The sequence below is a fragment of the Phoxinus phoxinus genome (assembly GCF_949152265.1).
Source record: "Phoxinus phoxinus genome assembly, chromosome: 23".
Lineage (NCBI taxonomy): Eukaryota > Metazoa > Chordata > Actinopteri > Cypriniformes > Leuciscidae > Phoxinus > Phoxinus phoxinus.
Window position 1 is genome coordinate 9,034,415 of NC_136898.1, and position 22,515 is coordinate 9,056,929.

General features: G+C 37.3%; 1 protein-coding gene across 3 annotated transcripts; it reads left to right on the forward strand.

The window, feature by feature from the left end:
• The first annotated feature begins 4,613 nt into the window (after positions 1-4,613).
• Positions 4,614-22,484, forward strand: cUnh21orf91 (chromosome Un C21orf91 homolog). 3 transcript variants are annotated; one of them, XM_079599628.1, is made up of 6 exons: positions 4,671-4,814; positions 6,144-6,188; positions 6,616-6,749; positions 17,988-18,485; positions 19,406-19,468; positions 20,566-22,484. In XM_079599628.1, exons 3-6 carry the CDS (start codon positions 6,623-6,625, stop codon positions 20,730-20,732), a joined length of 855 nt encoding a protein of 284 aa, XP_079455754.1. In that variant the 5' UTR covers positions 4,671-4,814; positions 6,144-6,188; positions 6,616-6,622; the 3' UTR covers positions 20,733-22,484. The 3 variants fall into 3 exon arrangements, with proteins under 3 accessions (XP_079455753.1, XP_079455754.1, XP_079455755.1); XM_079599629.1 differs by having other exon boundaries at positions 4,724-4,941; XM_079599627.1 differs by lacking the exon at positions 6,144-6,188 and having other exon boundaries at positions 4,614-4,814.
• Positions 22,485-22,515: the final 31 nt, after the last annotated feature.

Consider the following 22,515-nt stretch of genomic DNA (forward strand, 5'->3'; position numbering starts at 1 on the left):
ACCAAGACCACCATTGAAACCGCATAGCAATAGTGTAACAGTTGGGTTCTGGAAGTAAAAACTCCATTCAGGAAATTGATAACTAATTTATCAGTGGGATTCCTGGTGAAAAACTGCATTACCCATGATGCTGTACAGATTTTTTCTTTCATACTATGGAAGTCAGTGGGGCTCATCAACTGTTTTGTTACCCATATTCAGAGGTGGACAGAGTACCGGTATAACTTACTTGAGTGAAAGTACAGATACTACTGGTCAAATATTACTCGGTTACAAGTTAAAGTTGTAAAGACCGATTTTTTTACTTAAGTAAAAGTACAGTATTACTCGTTTTTAAAAGTACTTAAGTATCAAAAGTAAACAGGAAATGTCAATGCATTTTGTTGTATGTAATACTTAAAGTACCTTATGCCTCTGAATCGATGCCTGCATACCCTCATATCAATATCACATTTATTTCTAGAACACAGTTCCAGTAGTGGGATTGAATGTGAGACTGAATAAGTGCACTCAATGGTTTCTGACACCCAAATGGCTGTTCCCTCAAATAGTGCCCTATTTAAAGTTTTTAGGCTTTTAGTATATGAATATGTTAGCCTTTTAGAAGACCAAACCCAACGTTGAAAATGAAAATCAGGTTGATGTCAGAATCCAATGTCAGATAGACGTTAATCTCAAACATTGGACAGACGTTGTATTGTTACATTTTATGCAACATTGATATTTATTTGAATGCAGGCCCATGACTATTGTAATGCCTGAAATTACATAAAATAGTGAGGGGAATGGAAAATGTTTTTCAAAGTTAAAACAATACCTTACTGTTCATAAGTGTATGACACACACCTCCACCACCTCATTATCTTAAAAAGACAACGGCGGGCCATGCACGATATGGATCCTCTTCCACTTTTTCAACAAAACTGGTGGGACTCGTCTGGCAGGTTGTGGGATGATGGTGTTTTAAAGCCAGCGACAGGCTCAAACGTGCACGAATACACACGTGGACACGTACAAACATCCCTCAGTAGATAGCAAGGGCTTGCAGAAAGCAGATGAATCCTCTGATTTATGAGCGGGTGTCAGACATGTGCAGCATATACTCACAGTTGTACTCTGTTGATCTCATGGAAAGTTACTCATTGACTAGCTCTGCAAACAGGAAAGAGCTGAATATAGTTATTGTTCCCCTAATCTGCTAGCTACTGTCTGTGGCCCAGTTCTCACTTGTTGCATAAAAATGTGCCTGAGTGCTTGAACTGAAAAGTCTGAAAGGTTCACCGGATTTGGTGTATGTATGGTGTCATATTAAGCATTTGGAAAAGATTACAATAATATAAAACAAGACTGATATACAACAGAGAACATAACCATAAAATATATGGTTATGTTTATAACCATGTTATAAACATAACCATGAGAAACAATGTAATACAGCAATGCAGGAGTTTTGTTTTCCATCAAACATACAACAGAAGTAATGAAGTATAAGAAGCAAGTATAAAAAGCAAATTGTGAAAACAAGCTTCTGAAATGGGTGATGTCAGGGTGAGTAATGCACTGGGACGCCTTGAACATACAGGTGTTTCCTTGAGGACATCTTGCTGTGAAATGAGATGTGCAAGATCTGACATGAACTGCATTCTTCTTCCTTGAATACACGCATGAATCAGCCAGAATGAGATGAATCTCTCCCACTCCAATGCCCCACCTTGTGGAAAAATAGGAGTAAATATATGCTACTCTGTAAATACATGCTGTCTTCCTTAGTTTGTGCATGCATTTTGAAATACATATCTTAAATGTATCTTTGTTACTGTAAAATAAGGAAGTGGTAGGCCTATTTTGTTGCGATCACTGATTACTAATTTGATTGCAAGGTGTTTCTGCTCCAAAAAGCTTTGTGTGTGTGTGTGTGTGTGTGTGTGTGTGTGTGTGTGTGTGTGTGTGTGTGTGTGTGTGTGTTTAAAATATGATTATTTTAAAAGATTAAAATATGAACTTTTTCCACAATATTAAGTTTTAAACGGTCAGTGTCACTTGGCATGCTTTTTATAATTTGTCTTTTATTTTTTTAATGTATATTAATTTATGCGGAACGTATTTTTATATAATTTTGAGGTGCTAGAACTGGTCAGAAGCTTTTCACCATTAATCCCATTTTTGCTTTATTGCAATTCACTTAAATGGTGCTGTTGTGTAAAAAAAGTTATAAAGTCATAAAAATAGCTTGCATATTAATTATTAAAGGGGAATAAAAGGCACTTGTATACACCATGTAATTCTGGAGGATATACTGTTGTATGCAAAGATGTTACCAAATATGCAATACTGTGTAAAAAAAAAAAAGTAATTGATCAAATACATTATTTGACCACTTAATATGAATGGATGTCTTTAATGGTAGCTCTGGCTGCTAGATTTACAGTATGTATGAATAATGTTTATGAGTAAATGTTGCAGTTTCTTATCTGGCCAGATGGTGGCGCTAATTGTTTGTTTATGGCTGCAGGAAGTGCCTATACCGTGTATATATATATTTTTTTTAAATCAAGAAAACAGAAATGAGGCTGTACAAACACCTTCAGCAGAACATTTAAGTACATCTACAAAAAACTTCACATATATATATATAAAAAACTCACTAGAAAAGAAAACAACAAAGACTCTAAAGCAAATAAATAAATGAATAATATAAATAAAATTACAAATAGATTTTAATGGACAACTTTGACAAGCAGGGGAAAGCAGATTAAACCTTATCAGCAGCATTACCAATAAATAAATAAAAATTTCACATTGCTTCAGTGTCACCTTTTTATTATTACTAAACCAACAAAGACAATTAAAGGGACAGTTCACCCAAAAATGTATATTCTGTCATAATTTAAGTTGTTTCAAACTTGCATGCATTTCTTTCTTCTGCTGAACACAAAATAAGATATATTGAAGAATATGGGTAACCGAACAGTTGATGGTACCCATTGACTTGGCCCCATAGTATTTTATTTTTTCATACTATGGAAGTTAATGAGATACATCAACTGTTTGGTTACCCATATTCTTCAATATATCGTCGTTTGTGTTCAGTAGAAGAAATAAATTACAGGTTTGGAACAACATGAGGGTGAGTAAATGATGACAGAATTTATTTTTTTTGGGTGAACTATCCCTTTAAGAAGTGAGTACCTCAATCAAAATTGTGAGAGATTAGGATGTGGCTACATGGTTGTGTAGTATTTCCCTGCATGTTTATCAATGAAAAGAGTCTCTATATTTGAAATGTGTTTCTAATATCTGTATTATTCCGATCTTTTGCCAGAATGACTCTATTAAAGACAGTTATGCCCATGGACAGAGAATCTGAATGCAAGGGGGGATTTTGGCATGAACACACACAGACAATCTGTCTATGAAGATGACACAGATGCTGAGTGCCAAATGAGGGCCCATAAACTGGCACATGATGAAAGCAGAAGCCATTTCTTTTTATATCAATGCAGAATAGAGTGACGATAATGGGATCCTCAGCAGAATAACTGTCTTGATTAGGCATTCACAAAGGCACATGTAGCGCTGGTTTCTAGTGCCATTTCAGTTATATAAGGATGTAACTTCACTACAGTGGAAGGATGGTGGTCGGAACGGAGAATCGAAAGCAATAGATGCGAGTTGCTTTGACGTGTTGTGAAGAGAAATTCCCTTCTGGAATTCCCCTAGTGAGAAAATGCTCGAGGCGATGTGATTGTTCTTCTGTGGTAAATTTTGATAAATAAAATAAAATAAAAAACGCAGCCTCGAAGCTAGACAAGTGGGCTACAGGGCATTTATATTAGGCTATAAAATGAATGTCATAATGTTATAGGCCTACTGATTTATTAAAGTTCTAAAACAACTAATAATTTTGATAAATTTACGTTTCAGTCAAAAAGTGGACGGTTCGTATATTTTTGCCCAACAAAAATAGTTTGTAAAAGAAACTAGAGCATAAAATTTGCCAAAAAAAAACACACTAAGCCGCTTTGAAACAACGTAAAAGTGGAGCGTAGCCACTGAGATTTCCCATCCACGCTCTCTTCGCATTACTTGCAAACTCAAGTGTAATATTTATATAATAAATAGCAGCACTATTTGAATGCCATACATTGTATAATATTTAAGTCCTACTAGCTATTTAAATTATATGTGCTTTCTTTTTTATCTTATTTATATTGAGCAGCAACTCACTCTTAATTCACCTGCGTTTGTATGTTTGTAAGTAATTAACAAATACCAAAAGTCGATAATGTGCAGCAAAATATTGTAACCCCTCGTAAAAGTAATGAATCTGAAATGTTACCCTCACCCACCCAACCTCTACATGGTGAACGTAATGACTAGTCTAGTCTTTCCACTCTGCTTTAGTGGACGGAGTAGAACCAGAGTAGGAGAGTAGTAGGCTAGTACCAGAGTAGTAGTACTGTAGTAGAGTAACGGTAGTACAGTAATAGTAAAATAACAGTACGTATAGCCAAAGACTAGATATCCTTGAAAGAGACTTAGTTTGGTATTGCTAACAGCGTCTCAGCGTGTAAAGAGCAAACAAAATAACAGAACCAATCAGAGGCGTGAATGCACAGCACGTGATCGAACATTGGGGTTCCACTAGAGTGGCTAGAGTCGCGTCTGTTAGAGCATTCTTTCTTTGTCGTTGCTGTACTTGTAGCTGCTTGCCGTTTGCTTCAATAACAACACCCGCCGCTGTAACAGCGTGGCTTACCTCTAAGGTCAGCCTGGATTGTCTTGAAATCTCGTTTGACAACGTAACTATTAAGGTAATAAACGTCGATATGTTCTGTAGATATCGTCTGTTTTTCGAGAATGTGACGTTTTCAGGGGATTTTTAATGAGAAATAGATACGCCGCTAGATAACGGTCTATGCTGGTGTTTCGTCTAGAGAGGTAACGTTAGCGTTATATTCCAACGCAGAATGTCTTTAAAACTGTATTTAAAGTCTTTTGTCATATAGTGTTGTGTTAATAAGTGGTTTTGTCTACAGGTATATCAAAATATGTGTCTTTAAGTAGTAGAAATCCTCAAGCTTTGTTAGTGTTGGGTTAACTTATGTTCACTTTAAACTAAAATGGTAATGATGCTGTTTGTCGCCATATAAAGTTACCTTTTATATTTTAAACTGGTATGAAATCCATATGAAATATATTGATAGCTTTTTGTTGATTTAAATGTCAATTCTACACATTAAGTTTTGGTTTGATTTGGTCCATTTGTCTTCTGGTTTTCATCTAACGTTACATTTATAACGTTCACGTGCAGCTATACGACAGACTTATCAACAAATATTCACAAAATGTTTTAATCAATTTTGTGCAATTTGAAAAAATTACCTAAAGTAAACAATCCCACAAGTCTGTGTCTCTTAGTATGCTGGCAACAATTGTGGCCATTATTGACACGTGCAGCACTTTTGAGCTGACTAGGCAGCACATTAGGTTTTGAGACACAACCACAGTGTCTTGTTCTTAGGTTATGGAGTTTAAAAACTTTCATAATCAGATGAAGTTCAACATGATCCCACGCTTGACACAGCTTTGAACTGTTCTGTTTCATCTGTCTGTGGTATAAACAAAGGACTAGAAAGACTTTTGATCTAAGGAAACAATGTTCAAAAAGAGATCTTTTAGCTTGTTTGGACCTGTTGAAAAAATGATACATTTGTTGTAGGCTTGCCAAAGTAAGGGAAAATACCAGAGAACTGTAAACCCTTGGGAAAAGTCATGGGAAGTAGGCTAATTAAATACTAAAAGTCAAAGAAATGTCTATAGTAAATGTAATTGTTCTAGTTATATGCCATGTTAATCCTCTAAAATATTAAATTGGAAAATATTACTGTATTTATTTTCAATAAAACAAAATGGATTTTTAAGAATCTTTATTCAATAATCACAGAGGACTGGAAATATCATTGAATAAAAAGAGTGGTGTGTGTGTGTGTGTATATATATATATATATATATATATATATATTTTGGAATTGTGTTTACAGTATAATTATGAAATAGTATGACAGTGGGTTGGCTGTGATGGACAGTCAGACAGAGTCATGATTATCTCCAGATTGTAACCAAATTTGTCCACTCAACAGGCGGTGACATTCTGGAAGGGAGCTTTATGTAAAGCTTGAGCAAAGGTAATTTAGTTGTGTGTAAACACTGAACACTAGAGTCCTTTGGCTTCACAAGAATCCAAGTGGCTCCCATGAAAGAGACTGTTGTAAAACTGATAATAAATTGCAGAAGCACAGTGACTTCCAACGCCTGCTGTGTTCTGAATGTTTGCTTTATCTGTCTTGTTAATATGATTGCGTCTGTGTGTGTGAGTTTCTTTTACCTTATCTTGATATTGCGTTATGTTTATATGGGACAAATTTTTTTTATCTTCATTCTTGTCCATCTGTTGGCCTGTTCCTGAGACCTGAATGTGAGGAGCAAATTTTTACAATTAAGGGACCTGACTAGTGGAGATTGTCCACAGCATATATTATGCATCAATCCCGAAAGGCACTAAAGTGAGATTAAACTGATTGAATAACTGTTTTTGTTCTGTTTGCTTTGCAGAGGCATCATGGAGGAAGAGGAGCACTTTGTGAACATAGACCTGAACGATGACAACATCTGCAGCATCTGTAAACTAGAAACGGACACAGGAACGCTTTCCTTCTGCCATGTGTGCTTTGAACTGAGCATTGAGGGTAAGAATAGTTTTTGGTAAAGGCATTTTAATGTCCTCAACTGGCAAGTTCTGGGTCAGATTATGCGAATTATAATTGAGTAAAACTTCATCCACGCATGCATATCCCCCTCATTCACGTATTAGCGAGCCTTTTGTTCCGCCGCTTCGTGTGCTGCTCAAAAAAGTGAACTGGAGCGTTTGAAGTGCCACTTTGGCATCTAATTAACGTTCAGCTTATTAAGGGTTGACTAGTGTTTCCTGAGGGGCCTCATTGGAGTGGCACTTTTGTTCTCTGCAGCTGTCATTTTTTGCTCTGAACCTTCCCCAAAAGAGCACTTAGTGTTTCAAATAGTAGTAGGCCTACATCGTCATGGCAGGATCTAAATAATTTTCTCTGGAATTGCGTGCCTTTGTTTGGAATTTTCTGCCGTTTCTGTAATATGATTCTCAGGTTTCAGTTATGAAGGAATTGCTAAACAGGAAGTTTTTAATTCTAGATGAGAATTGTGAGGTTTGGGAGCATGATTAGACATTAATCAGAAGGTAAAGTGTCATTTTGTTTTGAGATGCTTAATATATCAATACCATATCTGGTTTTGTCTGTATTTTTGTCTGTATAGGTCAGGATTGGATGTTTAATTGTGCAATTTAATTGTTTTAAATTGATGTTGTACTTACTCACTCACTTAAAAATTGTTAAATGTAATCTTTAGAAAACTCAAAATGAATGTCCATTTTCCATACTCTTGTGTAATAATGTGATGAAGTACATTTTTGCTGTTAAAACAATTTATTTGATGATTATGATTTTTTTTCATTGCTAATTTTGCTGCTTTGTGGCTTTTTTATGTGGTGTCAGTTAGAGCTGCACAATTCTGGAGAAATTGAGAATAATTTTCACGATTCTGAACAGACAACTAAACAAAATAACATGTAATTGACTTGAGGTTTTGACAAAATGTTAATCGCTGCAGTCTTTCAAATGTTTAATTAATCTAAATCAATTATTTTAATAAATGGTTTGAATGAATAATTCAATGACTCACTTTTAAATATTACACTTTTTAAATTACTGGATGAATTATCGAGCGAATTTTAAACGAATCTCTTGAATTTATAATTTAATGACATTACATTTTTAACAGTCACTTGTCGCCACCTGGTAGCGTAATGATGCAAACGTTATGTGCCAAGTGCCAAGTTACTTTCAAAAGATTATTTTGATCTCTACCATAGAGTATTTATATCCAAACTATAAACTTTTATCCCAGTACTTCTGTGATGATATTGCAATGACCAATTAATCTTGCTGGTCTAGCATCAGTTTCAGTTACTTGCATGATTATCAGGTTTCACAGTTGGGAGTTGGGACTAAATCTCTAAACAGGAATGTTTTCATTTGTAGGAAAGGATTCCCAGGTTTGTGCCTAAGAGGACATGACATGGTGATGGAAAAAATAGGAGATGGGAAGAAAAATGGTTTCAGTATTGCATTTGCCCCCAAAAAAGTATTATATTCCTCTGAGAAACTTTGTATTTGCTCACAAAACCACTGAAATATAGTTTTTCCTCCCACCTCATATTATTTCCATCTATAGTTTTGTGAGAGAACGCAAAAGTTTTGCAAGTGAATAGACGGAATGCTTTGAAACGTTCTCATTCATGTTTGTTTGTTTGTTTGTGTGCTCACTGCTCTCTTAGCGCCAAAGGTTTCTATTTATAGCGTGTTTTTACAAGCATTTGTAGCCAATCACAATCTGTTGAGCGCATGAACCCAGTGGCCTATCAGATATACTAGTCAGAAAGAAAGTTAGTCAGCCTATAACACCGCTAAAAAAAATTTGTTTAGTTCAACGCGAGCCAAATGCTCATGAATCCTTTGATTTTAACCAACACGGTGTAAAGATTTATTGTACAATTAAGACAGCTTTTTTTTGTATATAATGGAATTTTTCACGAGAGCACAGAATTCAGTGAGCTTGGACTTTAGAGATTGACAACCCTTCGTGCTCTTCTATTTATATGAGCGATTGAATAAAAAACCTGCAATGATTGCTTACCAACAGACGAGACAAAATGGGACACATTTTTAAAAAGTTCTTAATTCAACAGTTTTTGCTCTAGTACTGAAATATATACTGAGAACTGTGTAATTTTACTGGTATTGAACATTTCTGGTACCGTGTAAACCCTAGTTAAAATATGATAACTATTGGTTATCAACTATTACATTAAAATGATAGTTGTATAGGTATCGGCCAGAATTTTCTCTATGCATCTCTAGTGTATCTCTAGCATTGATTCAATGTGTCACGTCCTGCCAGTAAAGGCCTGTACGTTCATTCTGTGGTTGTGTGGAGTCAATGGCCAAATCTAGGTCAGGGTTTCAAAGCATGACTAGTGGATTCTATTACATACCTGGGAACTATGCATAATGACCCTTGCATTTGTAATGTCAGGTGTTTGTCTGCTGGAAGCCTTGTTGTATTGTGTAACACAGTGTGGTGTACTAACAATGTCTCCTGAGGATGTCACTTGAAAAATAAACATCATCATCAGTCTTTTTTTTGTACCTCCCTTCCTCTATTTATTCTGTTTATTTTTGTATTCTTCTACCTTGAAATTTCAGCAAAGCTGAGATTTCAACTGCAATGCATTTTCAATCCAGACCAACCATCTCAAAAATTAGGGATCATTCCGACAGGCTGTTATTTTTGCAAACGCTTTTCTGTGATTTATCTGCTTATCTGTGACATGCATAATCCCAGTTTATGAAGCGTCTGGGTTTGAGCTGGAGAAGAAATCATCTGTGTCTCCGTCGAAGGGCTGGGTCCACTCACAGCACCGAGCTCACGAATTAGACACACTGAATATTCATGCCTGCGATAGAAGGTTACCGCTCTTGAATATTTAACAGAAGAGTGCATGAGTGATCTGGCCAGGCAGCCCACAATCACCCAGCCATGATGGTGAGCTGCAAGCAGCGGTATGTCATGAGTGATTCACCACAGAATGGCAGACTGTTGCACAACAGCACTCGTGGACCCATGAGAGGGCACTGACAGGCCTGACAGTACTCACAGGTTATTCCTATTCTGATTGGCTCTTTGCCACCGAGTTGCATTCTCTTCCCACTAACAATACTCTCCAACATTCCCGGCGTGGGTAAACAAGCACAAGCTGACTGTGCATGTTTAGACCTGAATGCTTATTTGCCCACACCTGCTCGCACACCTGCGTACCCTCAAAAAAAACATCCTGGCTTCCGAAGTAACCAAACTTGTTCGTTCTTCACCCACGCATTTTTTTTCCTACGTATTCATTTGTCCTCCTCTATTTTTCTTTAGACAGCCCAACTACAAATTTGGGGTAATTTTAATTTGGTTGAAATGTTTTGTATGTAGCTGAAGAAGAGGAACTTCTCAGTGGCTATTTTTAACATGTCGCACATGCTGTGCAGTTCTGCTTTTCTGTTTCCTCAGAGCTGGTTCTCCAAGCACAGAGAGAAAGATATGACGACACAAACAGTTATATTATAACAGTTATATCTGTGCACAGATTTGAACATTTTTGCCAGTACCGATAATTCTTTATATTTGAAAGTTGATAACCGATATATTGGCCGATAAATCTAAATCCAAATTTTATGTAATTTTTAAGAGCCTGATTAGAAAAATAAGTCTCACCATTTAAAAGCCATGTCCTAAGCACTTCTACATTAACCAAACATATGCAGTACAGTAGCCTAGTTTGAACCAGTTCAAGTTTTAAAATTAATTCTAGTTTAAAAATTGAATAGAATTCGGCACCACACCAAACTTAACACAAGCAAACTTAACTGTGCTAGTCATGAAGGTGTAACTCTGTTGTGGATGCCCTTATCCCGTGACAACGCACTAAAACATGGGCTAACTTAGAATTCACAACATTCTTTTACCGTAGTGTTCTCATAATTTTATGTAGCCTCTCATCTGAAGGAAATAATAAATTATTTATCGGCTTTAATACATCGGACAAATTTTCTAATCGAGACAATAACATTGAAAATGAACATGTATTGGCCGATACCGATATGGTGACCAATATCTTACATCATCTGCGCATTCATATTGAGAACATGCAAACAGGAAGTCCTTTGCTGTTAAACATGTCCTCCAGCACTCAAAGAAGCTGAAAGATTTGAGAGTGGTTAGTTTTTAGCTGAAATGCTTGTTGGAAGAAATGCACATAACATAAAGAAAGAATGGCGGAGATTGCAGAACAGAATGTTTGGATATATGTACAAGGGTCTTGTATTGTTTGAAAATGGATGCCTGTAGAGCTGCATCTTCTCTTATGTAAGAAATAACTGCGGCAGCCAGATTACTTATTTTAATAGCACTTTGATTCATGCTCTCTAGAGCTGATGGTATAGCTTGGGAAATGTTTCATGCGAGTTTGACTTTTTAACATCAGTTGCTTGCCTTGTATTACAGTGACAGTGTATGCCGTTTTTGCATGATATGAAGTGTTCCTTGTGTATTTTGCTTTAGTTCTAGAGGTATATTGTTTTATTACACAATTAATAAAAACTGGTGCGATGGTATGATTATTTTCGAAAGCTCACCAAGGCTGCATTTATTTGATGCAATAAAAACAGTAACATACCGGTCGTAAATTTTTTTAAAAATGTAGGCTAATTTATTTCTGTGATGGCAAAGCTGAATTTTCAGCATCATTACTCCAGTCTTCAGTGTCACATGATCTTTCAGAAATCATTCTAATATGATGATTTGGTGCTCAAGAAACATTTGTTGAAAATAGTTTAATATTTTTGTGGAAACTGTGATCATTTGTTCAGGATTCTTTGATGAATAGAATGTTCAAAAGAACAGCATATAACTGAAATATATATATTTTTGTATGATTATAAATTACTTTACTGTTATTTTTGATCAATTTAATGCTTTTTTGTTGAATTAAAGTATTAATTTCTGTATTCTGTAATTTTAGCTTGTATGTTTCAGAGACGGAGAATTGCCTCTGACAGATGGAAATATTATAGAATATGATTTCTAATGCTGCTTCCTTATGCAAAACTCGTTGCCATGATGCTAGTGTGTTCTGGGTGGTTGCTAGGGGTCAAAGGAGCCTAAGATCCCAACCAAAGTCCCTTTAAGGCAAGTCATTTTACTCAGCGTCGGCAGCCATCTTTGAAACTCCTCTCGGGAGCTATTTCAGTCATGCATGTACGGCTCATATCTCTTTGAATGGGGAAACATAAAATTCTCCAAAGCTGTTCACCAAGCTCACGAATAAATTCATATTTGAAATCGCCAGTGATATTTGACAACAACTGTCTCAGAAATTTTGTTTCCAAACGCTCAAATCATGACAAAAACTTTTTTTTTTTTAGGCTTGACCAGCCAATGCGCAGAACACTGACTGTCTCTATAGCAAGCTTCTAACGGCAGCCGTGATGCAATTACTTTATCAATTGGCGCAGTTAGCTCTTTTATTTAGAAGGCGAGATGTATTCCACCATATCGCACATTGCACTTTCTCCCATTCATAGTCATATGAGTGTACCGTCTTTCTATACAAGTCTTTGTCCCAACTCTCTGATATTCTTGTCCTTAGATCAGGCTCTGGTCCCGCCGTTAATGAGAGTCTATGGGATTTTTTCCCCCCTCACCAAGTCTATTGTCGGATTGTGTAGACAAGTAGTAACGCACCTCTCCTCGCCAAACTGCAAGATTTAAGGTATCATGTTCGTCTTTGTTTTTTCAAGGCCATTCTATTTAATGGTTTTATTCTCATCACACTGTAGTGTCAGACTCTGCCCGCTCTTCTTTTCCACTGGCCCTGAAAGACCTTGATGGCTGGCTGGTTTCTTGCTCTGCCGAGCACACTCACTCAGGACTAAGAGTTTCCCCGTAGCAGACACAGGCCGTCTCTCTCATCCTCTTACGTAAGAGCAGTGGAATGTGAGCTTGCGTACATCAGCCCAGTGAATGGCTGGATAACTGAATATTCCAGACACTTGGATCACAGCACAGATACAAAGCTGAAACTCAACGCGTGTCGTTTGTTTGCTTGCACTTGTGTGCTCGATGTTTCTAGTTTTTCCTGTGCTCACATATGTATATTGACTATCCTAACTGATGGATGTAAGATAGTACACTAGTTTGACCTCTTGACACTAAAGTTACATGCAGTGGTGGATGAGCTGATTTGCTGACTGCGCTTTTCTTGCTCGGCAAGCTTTCCATTTAAGTAATGCTTCTCCATGCCCCATAGTAATCGGAGGCTTTCAGCAATATTTCTGCCCTTTGAAATGGAGGCATTAGGGAAAACACATCCTCATAGGTAATGTAGGATGACAGTATTACCTTCATAAATTGCCTCACAGCAGGTTTATTCCAGGATATGCACATGGGAAATGTTTTACACTGTTCTTGTTTTCAATGTTTGTATGCTGCGTGGTCTACTTCCCTAAAACAATTTATCAGTGTTCAGTTCGCTATTATACTCAACCTTTGTGTTCTTTGTCTTTTATGTAAAAGCAAACGCTGTACATTGTAATTCCTTTTTTTTGTTTTAATGTTTATTGCATGAACAGGCTTTTATGTAGGGCTTATGAAATCAGTTTTATTTTTTCCCAAATTCCTTTTTCAGTTTACATTTTTATGGATTCAGTTTTACATTTTAGTAATAAAAATGGATGTCTTATGAATTTCATTCTTGAAACATATTTAATCAACATTTATTGTCAAAATAATGATAATTAAATAAAGGCATACTTTTTTTTTGGCAAGCAAACACTGTTGCACAAAAAAGGTTTACTGTTTATTAAAACATGTTTTATTTTTTTATTAGTATCACATTATTACATTAGTACATTCTACTGTACAATAGTAATATGTTTCTGTCCCAATTTCTTCATGAAATGAAGCAGGGCGCGATTGTTAAAGCTAGAGTAGGTAATGTTGGAGAGCTAGCCAGATTTGAAAGTGGCACCTCTTCTAAGCTCCGCCCCCTCCTGTCAGTGCTCCGTCCAAAGCTACGCCCCCCCACAAACATGAACGCGCATCCACATTTGGAGTCAGCTGTATGTACCTACCAGTGATGCGCGGGTTGATCCAAAATGAGCGGGTGCCTGCGCCCGCGGTTACGAGTCATCCAAAAATATTTTTAATGATATTCGTGTTGCGGTCGGTCGGGTCGTTTACCTTTGTAATTTATATAGTACTAGACACAATGTTCTATGAAATACATAGGTCTACACTTTATTGGCTGAATGCGCGAGGATGACGCACGAGCTCAGTCTGCAGATGAAAGTGGGAAATCCTTATTTACCTTTTGAATGTTGAGCGCGTTATTAACTTTTGAATAAAAGCTGACGCGGGACAAAATGCCCGATTTCCCAACGCGTTGAACTGAGCAGTGCCATTGTGCCATTTTAATAGGCTACTTTTAAACGCATATAGCTCAGTAATGTCAGTTTTATGTAGCCTATTTGCTGAGAGGGGGCGGGATTTTTGTTGGGAAAGTCCGGGGAGAGACGCACAAGTCGATTAGACTGGATAAACATGCAGCATCTTAACTGTTAAGAAAATGAAACGAAATAAATGAATAAATCAAGCCTTTATTACAAAACACTAGGCTATATCATACAGCATTCTGAAAAATGCGCACCCCTAGTTCCTCCGTCTAAGCGGGCGGTTAGTTGAAAACAAAATGTCGGTCGGGTGCGGGTTGTTTATACATTGACCCGCGCATCACTGCTGTGCACGCAGTGGTGCTCGGGCACGAGACATGAAGGCATCTGATTGGTTCTTTACATTCGCACCGAATGGCAGTGATTGGTCAGAGTTTTTAATGTCCTACAGCTGCTACAGAGGTCAGATATTTTTCATTCCTTTTTCTGAACACATAATGTATTGACTACTATCAGAATGGAAGGACCATTTCACCCAGTATAAAAAAAAATGTTTCTGAACAGGATTACCAACCCTACCTTTAATGAGAGACAATAATGAGGACATTTCATTCTACCGAACTAACTTCCCCGCAAGTGCTGAATTAATACTCACAGGTCAGTTTATTAGACGAATGAAGCTTGTGAGGTAACGCAGCGCTGTTTCACTTTCTCTACACTATCACACTAAACTGCATTTGAGTGTGTTGAAAGTTATAATGTTATACTATGTGTAACTTTGTCTGTATGAGACTAGCAGTAAGCTAGATCAACATTAGAATAACAAACAGATCATATTCTAACATTTCATCATGTTGAACTAAATAACATTTATTAGTTTTATGTTCATTTGCTCACCTGTCTAATAAAGTACATGCATCTCTGTCAAGTCGAAGTTAGTCGCGGACGCTAGCTCTCGGCATCTCGAAAACGCCACGCTGATGTTGATCCTCGTTTTAGTTCTCCTTTTGTCCCAAAGTCTGCTTGCCACAACAGCGTGAGCATGCCGCTAGACGTAACGCAGTTGTCCACGTCTGTCACCATGGTTACCATGGCAGTACGAGCGGAAACCAGGGATAACGTGGATATTACGTCATTGACAGGCGACAAGTGAACAGCGATTACGGGACGGCACATTATTTCAAATTGGACTTAAAAAACTTTTGGGATATTGTAAGTACACAACTGCAGGAAATATGTCACACTGTGCAAGTGATTTTTGAATATTTTATTACAAAATTTGTACATATTGTACCTTTAATTTGCCTAATTCCGTGACATTATACTGTAGATTCCATTTATTACTGGATTCTGCATTTTCAGCATCCCTGCTTTTATGGTTCTACTCGTGCCTTGAAGAGCTTTTTAATCCTAATCCAAGGGATATATTTTACTCTGGTCTGTATTGGTTGATTGCTTCTGTAGGAGCAGTATATATGATTTATGAACAGCTATATTTGTTCTGTTGTGGGTGACATCACGCCTCCATGTCAATCACTGCAGCTGTTGACCACGCTCCAGTTTTGACCACGAGGTGCTGTTTTGGGCATGGCGGTTTCACTATGACCCCACGTGCCCATTCCCTGCATACACAACACACACACATACTGAAGTATGTCAAGGATCCAGTGTCCTTTCTTCATAAAGCAGAAGCAGCCCACATGATTGTGAATTAACTCGCATGAGACAGGAAGAACAGGCTGAATCATTTCATTTAAAGAATTGAAACATTTCTTAATATATGAATGACGTGCAGATTGAGAACACATTTGTCATTTGTTTGCAGTGCACAATCATTGTCTTTGAAACTACTGAACGAGAACAGTTATAACTGTACATTGGATTGGGGAGACATGGTGTATTTGAAGGTTGTTTATGATTTAATTGAATGCTCTGTTTCTCTAAAGTGAGGGATAACTGAGTGAAATGGTGATTTAATGGAACAATGAAAAGTCGAATGACAGTTTGCACTTGATAAGATTACCGTTTCCATGACAGCGACCCCCACCTTAGACTTCACCCTTGGTAATCGGCTAATCTCGTTGGTGCTGTTTCTAAGTAGTAACACGGATTACAAGGCCTCCTTTCTTTTCTCTTGTCTCAATCTCCCTTTCTTGTTGTTCTTATTGAGAGCCTCTTGCTTGTTGTTGTTGTTGTTGTTGGTGTTGTTGTTGAGGCCAGAGTATTACACAAGCACCATTGAGTATTTCATCACTAAAGGGTTTGATTCAGAACACTTCTTCTCTGTCTGCTTTCATGGAAATCAGTTATTTGCAAGTTGACACAGATTTTGTTTTTGACTGCATGCCTTTTTTAGAGGTTCTTGCTGAGGCGAGCATCACTTTCGTTTTTCCCAGCAAGTATTTATGAATGTATAGCTGTCATGGAGTTACTTTTTATTTTATTTTTTATTAAAATATGCTTTTGTTGTTGTTTATAGAAAAGAATGATAATATTAATATTATAATATTTATTATTGTGTGTGATGCACACACACACACAAACACACACACACACGCATACATGCATACACACATACACGCATACATACATACACGCATACATACATACATACATACATACATACACACACATCAGTATCAGTCAGTGATGATGATAGAGGAAATTAAATATGAAAGTTGCATTTAAGATCGTATGCATCACATACTTTTTCAGGGGCTTGTTTGCTAGGCTCATGATTCCCGCAGTAATGATTTTTGGCTTGTCCTGGCTTATGGCGATCATGTTTTCTGTCAGAGCCAGTCGTGTGTGTGTGTGTGTGTTCTAACCTTCAGTACCTCTATTTATAATCGCACTCTACAGTGTTCTTTCCTGTTATTCAGACTTCGCTGTGAAGTGCAGGAAATTGGTTTATTGTAAGACGGTGAATGAATTTGGCTTTTGCCTCCTCTCAGCTGTGAGCTGCTCTGCTTAAGAAAAGCACAGTGAGTCAAGCTAAAGCAAGACACCCAAAGTCTTGAGTTTAGTGGTACATTGTGCGCAGACATTACTGGAACCGTGTGTGGTGAGGGCTCCTCAGCTTACAGTCACCTTGAAGCAAATGAAACCACCGGTTATGAGTATGACTAATCCACTGTTTAATGCTGCTTCATATCGGTTTATTCTTAAAGGGATAGTTCAGCCAAAAATGAAAATTTGGTCGTCATTTACTTACCCTCATGTCGTTCCAAACTTAAATGACTTTCTTGGGAACATAAAAGATGATATTTTAAAGAATGTAAACATAAGAGAGAGGAGCCTAAATAATGGCAGAATTTTCAGCTTTTCTTTTTAAAAGCAAATGAGTGTGCGTCTGTCTTTGTGCATCCCACAACAGTCTCTGCTGACATGATTACAACTCAAAACATGTTTGAACAAAACTAAGCTCTGACACAAATGGCACATCCTAACGCAAAACCGACACAAAGGCGCCCAGCAGCACTCGTTCTGTGCCTCTGTGTTTTATTTGTTCTTGGCCTACTTTAAGTTTTAGGCAGAAGTGTGTTTTTACTCTGCTGATCGAGGACCTAAAACAGGAAGTGATGTTTTCAGGTGCTGATTTGCTCAAAGAAGTATAGATGCATCTGTTTCAAGCTTGTGAGTTTTACAGTGTTTGAAGGGCGATAAGATGTGTACTTCTTTTAATCTAGCAAAATGGGCACAGTTGTTGTCATGTGACTTTATATTCAGAGAGGCCCATCATATACACCTGATAAGCATTTTTATATGCTATGTTTAGCCCATGACAAGCAGTGAATTGAAATATCTAAGTGTGTCCTCCTTTGTGTTTTATACTAGGTATATCCAGCGCCACCCTGCTGCACTCCAAGTCTCTACGTGGGCATAGGGACTGCTTCGAAAAGTACCATCTCATCGCCAATCAGAAGCTCTCCCGTGCCAAGGCCTCTCACAGCGCATACGAGGGCGTGAAACGGGCTCTTAGCCACCGGATCAACCGCATTATACAGTACACCCAGAACAGAGACTCCTTAACCGCTGAGACACCTGGGCGCTGGGGGGCCAAACAGATTCTGTGTCACTCCCAGCAGGGCGGTAGAAAGCTCGTGCCCCAGTCGGATGCTCAAGTTCCCCGCTATGCACCGCGATGGGCGGACGACGCGTCAATGGCTGTTTCGGAGTATGGGAAATCCATGCTGGACTGCCACTCTGCAGAGGAGCTCGGCCTCGACCTGCTGCAGGGCCCACGCCAGGGATTATGGGCTGGAGAACAGCAGAACCGAGAGCAGAGAGACACAGCCAGACAGAGGAGACACAAAGGACACAGTCGAGAAGAACGTGAGTATTTATGATCTACGCTATCGTTCAAATGAGATTCAAACGAGAAACACATTTTGTTTTAGCAAGGATGTGTTAAATTGATCTAAAATTACAGTAAAGATGCTGCAGAACATTTCTATTTCAAATGAATTGAGTTTTTTTTAAATATTCTATTCATCAAAGAATTCCTTTAAAAAAATTATCATGGTTGTGACAAAAATATTAAGAAGCAAAATTGTTTTTAACAATTATAAGAAAATGCCTCTTGTTCACCATATCATCATATTAGAATGATAACTGAAGGATCATGTGACACTGATGACTGGAGTAATGATGCTGAAAATTCAGCTTTGCCATCACAGGAATACATTTAATTTGAAAATATATTCAAATAAAAAAAGTTACTTTAAACTGTAATAACATTTCACAATATTACTGTTTTTGATCAAATAGTAGTGCATTTGCTATGGGTTTGTTGGCATTACAAAATCAAGCAACATAGTGAATAGTTTTGGGCTCACTTAAATTCTCTCTGTAACGTCTTAAACAAAGTGAAGGGTGAAGGAGAGAAATCGATATCCTCACCATTAGGCTTTTATCTGACGCTTTGTATCTCTGCATCTTTCCCGTCAATACAGTCCACAAAACGCCAATAAAGAGCCGAGGTCACAGACCTTGATTTCTCTCTCCGTTCTTCAATGTTTGTCTCCTTTTTATCTCACCCAAAGAAATGGCTTCAGTTAAAAACAGATATGTCATCAGGGTCACAGCACATGCTTTTCAGAGCCGCACATCTGATTCGAATGCTTCTCAAGGACTGTTATGAAGTCATCTGCCTTCAGCTGTGAAAGGAGTTGTTTGTCAGTTTTTTTTTTTTTTTTAAAGATTGCGAGAGAATGATTTTCATACCCACTTTATTGTATGTCTTTCTGTTTCAGTGGTGCCGATGAGTGTGGAGGAGCTTCACCAGCTGAACGAGCAGCTGCTGTTACAGATACAACGTGAGTTTGATCTTCAAACCCAAAGCTCAACCAAAATAAGAAAAATATGACAGTTTTCATTTTTGGGGTGAACTACTCCATTTAACCTAAATGCATACTGAATTTGTGATCAACCATATTGCCTTTGCAAAATATGGTATGTCACAACAACTAAAAATTATGGTAGATAATTTATTCATCTTGTCAAGGCTCAACAGTATAGCTTTCCTCCTGCCCAGTTTGCACTGATCCTGCCAACAGTTTTTCTAGCCCCAACACTCAACATCTAGTTTGTTTGTTTGTTTGTTTATTGACTTTTACATGTCATTATTTACTTTCACATTTCATTATTATTATTTTTTACATTAATTCATTGTCATTATTTTCTTTTCTTTTTAATTTTTTTATTTTATTTATATTTTCACTTTTATTTCCTATAAATTAATAAAAAGATAAAATGTTACTTTAAAAAAAATTCTTTCCAAATAAAAATTGCTGAATTTACTTCTATTATTGCGAATTCATCCCCTTGGAATTATAAGGTTCTATCTGCATTCTGACTGGTTTTGAGATATTGAGCTTTAAAGTTTTTGCATTCCATTCGACTGTGTAGAAAGAACCTTTTTATTTTCTAAATAAAAAGTTCCAAAATGTACACAACTTAAAAAACAACATCGCATAATGTAAATAAGTGGTCACAGAATAAGAATATGTGAATAACTCAATTTTGACAAAAATGTCAGATAGAACCTTATAATTCCAAGGGGACGAATTATCTAATTATACAAGGTGCTCCATAAATTCATAAACACTTTCTGGAAAAGGATGGCATACATTACTGATTGGTGTGTCATTTTCCGTGTCCAGGAAATATGCTTTCCATGAAGAAGCATATTAAAACACCACATAGACATATAAACGACATTAAAAACGTGCATTTTTATGCCTGAAAAACTTAAAGAAAATCATGCAAACTATAAAAAAAAATTGTAAGAGACGGTTCTGCACTCTGGCCAGCTGGCTATCCTTATTATTGGACCGGCTTATGCACATTTCAAGTTTATAATGTAGGTTACCATTATTCTTGAACTAATACACACTCTGTGTTTGTCCCTCAGGTGTGTTTGAGGAGCTCTCTGTAGCTGTGCAGGAGAAGGACTCTCTTTCATCAGAGCTTCATGTACGGCACATTGCCATTGAGCAGCTCTTCAAAAACTGTGCCAAGCTGCCGTGGCTCCAGATCGGGCGAGCCGGGGTCAAAGCTAGCAACAACCCAGTGGAATGAGACCTTTTTTGGGGGACAACGGAGTCCCCCAAAGACCAAAAAAGAAACCGCAGCTCCAAGCAGACTCTTGCGGAAGCTCAAAGCTCAAACGGATCGGAAACGCACACACTGTGCTAATGAGTTTAATGTCACCTCGCTGAATCTTCAGCTGGACTTTAAAAAGTGAAAGTGTTGTGCAGGCCTGTTCAAAGTGTTTCTATGCAGAATGAGGTGTTTTTAAAACCTTACAAAGACTCGTTTTTTTTAATTTTCCATTCATTTTCATATGTTGCTTTTTCCTCCTCATCACTGTTTACTCTCGACACTTGATCATGGGTGGTTAATAGACTTGGATCAGTCTGACAATGTTCCTCCTGCACATTCGGGCTTGCTGATTGGTTGTGGTGTTGCTGTGGTAACTGTTGCTTAGTTAACAGTTTTTCCCTCCCTCTGCTCATTGCAGTGGAACTTGTTAATGACTGGTTGTTTCCTTACTCTTTATTTCTCCTGTTGTGCTGAGATACGACACAAACGCTTTAGAGGAAGTTTACATTTCTTTTATTGCACTCTTAAAGCTTTGTTCTTCGAATTGACATTTCATAGGTGCATCACAACATTTCACGGGTTATGATTAAGAAAATAGCAGTTTGGACATGAACGTTTCAGCTGGAATGGTTAGTTCACACATGTTAAGGCCTAACTTTGATTTAGGCTTAATTTAGTGCTGGGATTAATATTAGAACGATGGGAATGCTTAACCAAAGCCTTTGTTACCTCTAGGTAACTATTTCAGTATTTATTTTATGACAATTATTTGCTTGCTACAAATATTTAAAACCAAATTTGACTTTTTTTTTTTTTTTTAAGTGGTTTTCCTTTTTGTAGTGTTTAGAGGTTGTTTTCTTGTGGTATTATAATATAGTTTCTTACATTAGAGTCTGTGCATAAAGTGAAAGTACAGTCAGGGCAAAGCTGCCTTGATTTTAGATCAGACTGTGTCACCATCTGGTGGCCATTCAGAGAATCCTGTCCACTTGCCCTGAAGTGTGTGCATGGTTCTGTCTATTATTATTGTTCTATGAAGTCTATTATCTCTAGAATCTTTAAAAAAAAAAAAAATCTCAACATTGTTTTAAGAAATCAGCTAGGTATTTTGAATTATCCGTTCTCTTTATAAGAGATACACATTCGACTGACCCCTCTGGGGTTTCTAAGAATATTTTATTTTCTATGAGTGAGTTATCTATCATTCTTTTTATGCTCTGAAAGGTAAAGTCAGCAAACTCTAGCTGTGAGTTATTATGGATGAGTTGTGGAAAAGAAGCAATATGTGTCTGAAGTGTCAGGTTTGGTTTCTTTGTGCAGTTTAAACGCTTTCTTTTATGATTCACTCTGTGATTTGTCACAGGAGGTTGGTGTAAATGAAATGAAATGAAGCACTCTGTCCAAATGTGTGTGTGCTGTGGAGATACTGAATGAACTATGTGAGCTGGATGAGATTCATGTTTGTTTCGAGTGCGTTGCATATGTAGCCATGATATGTTAAACTTATGTTGGTGTTAATGATGTCTTGTTCTTTTTCTCTTAATTCACTATTGTGCTATTATTTTGCTTTTTGTTTTCCCAGTGGTCTGTTACATTTAAAGTGGTTTATGCAATACTGTTTTGTTAGTGGATCTTCCCATCAGTGTGGATGATTTCTGGATGCTTTTGTTTGGAGTGATGTGTACATTTTCTTTAAGGGAATGAATTAATAAAAATATTTTTCCTAAACCTCTGTGTGATTATTTGTAATTAGCAGCTG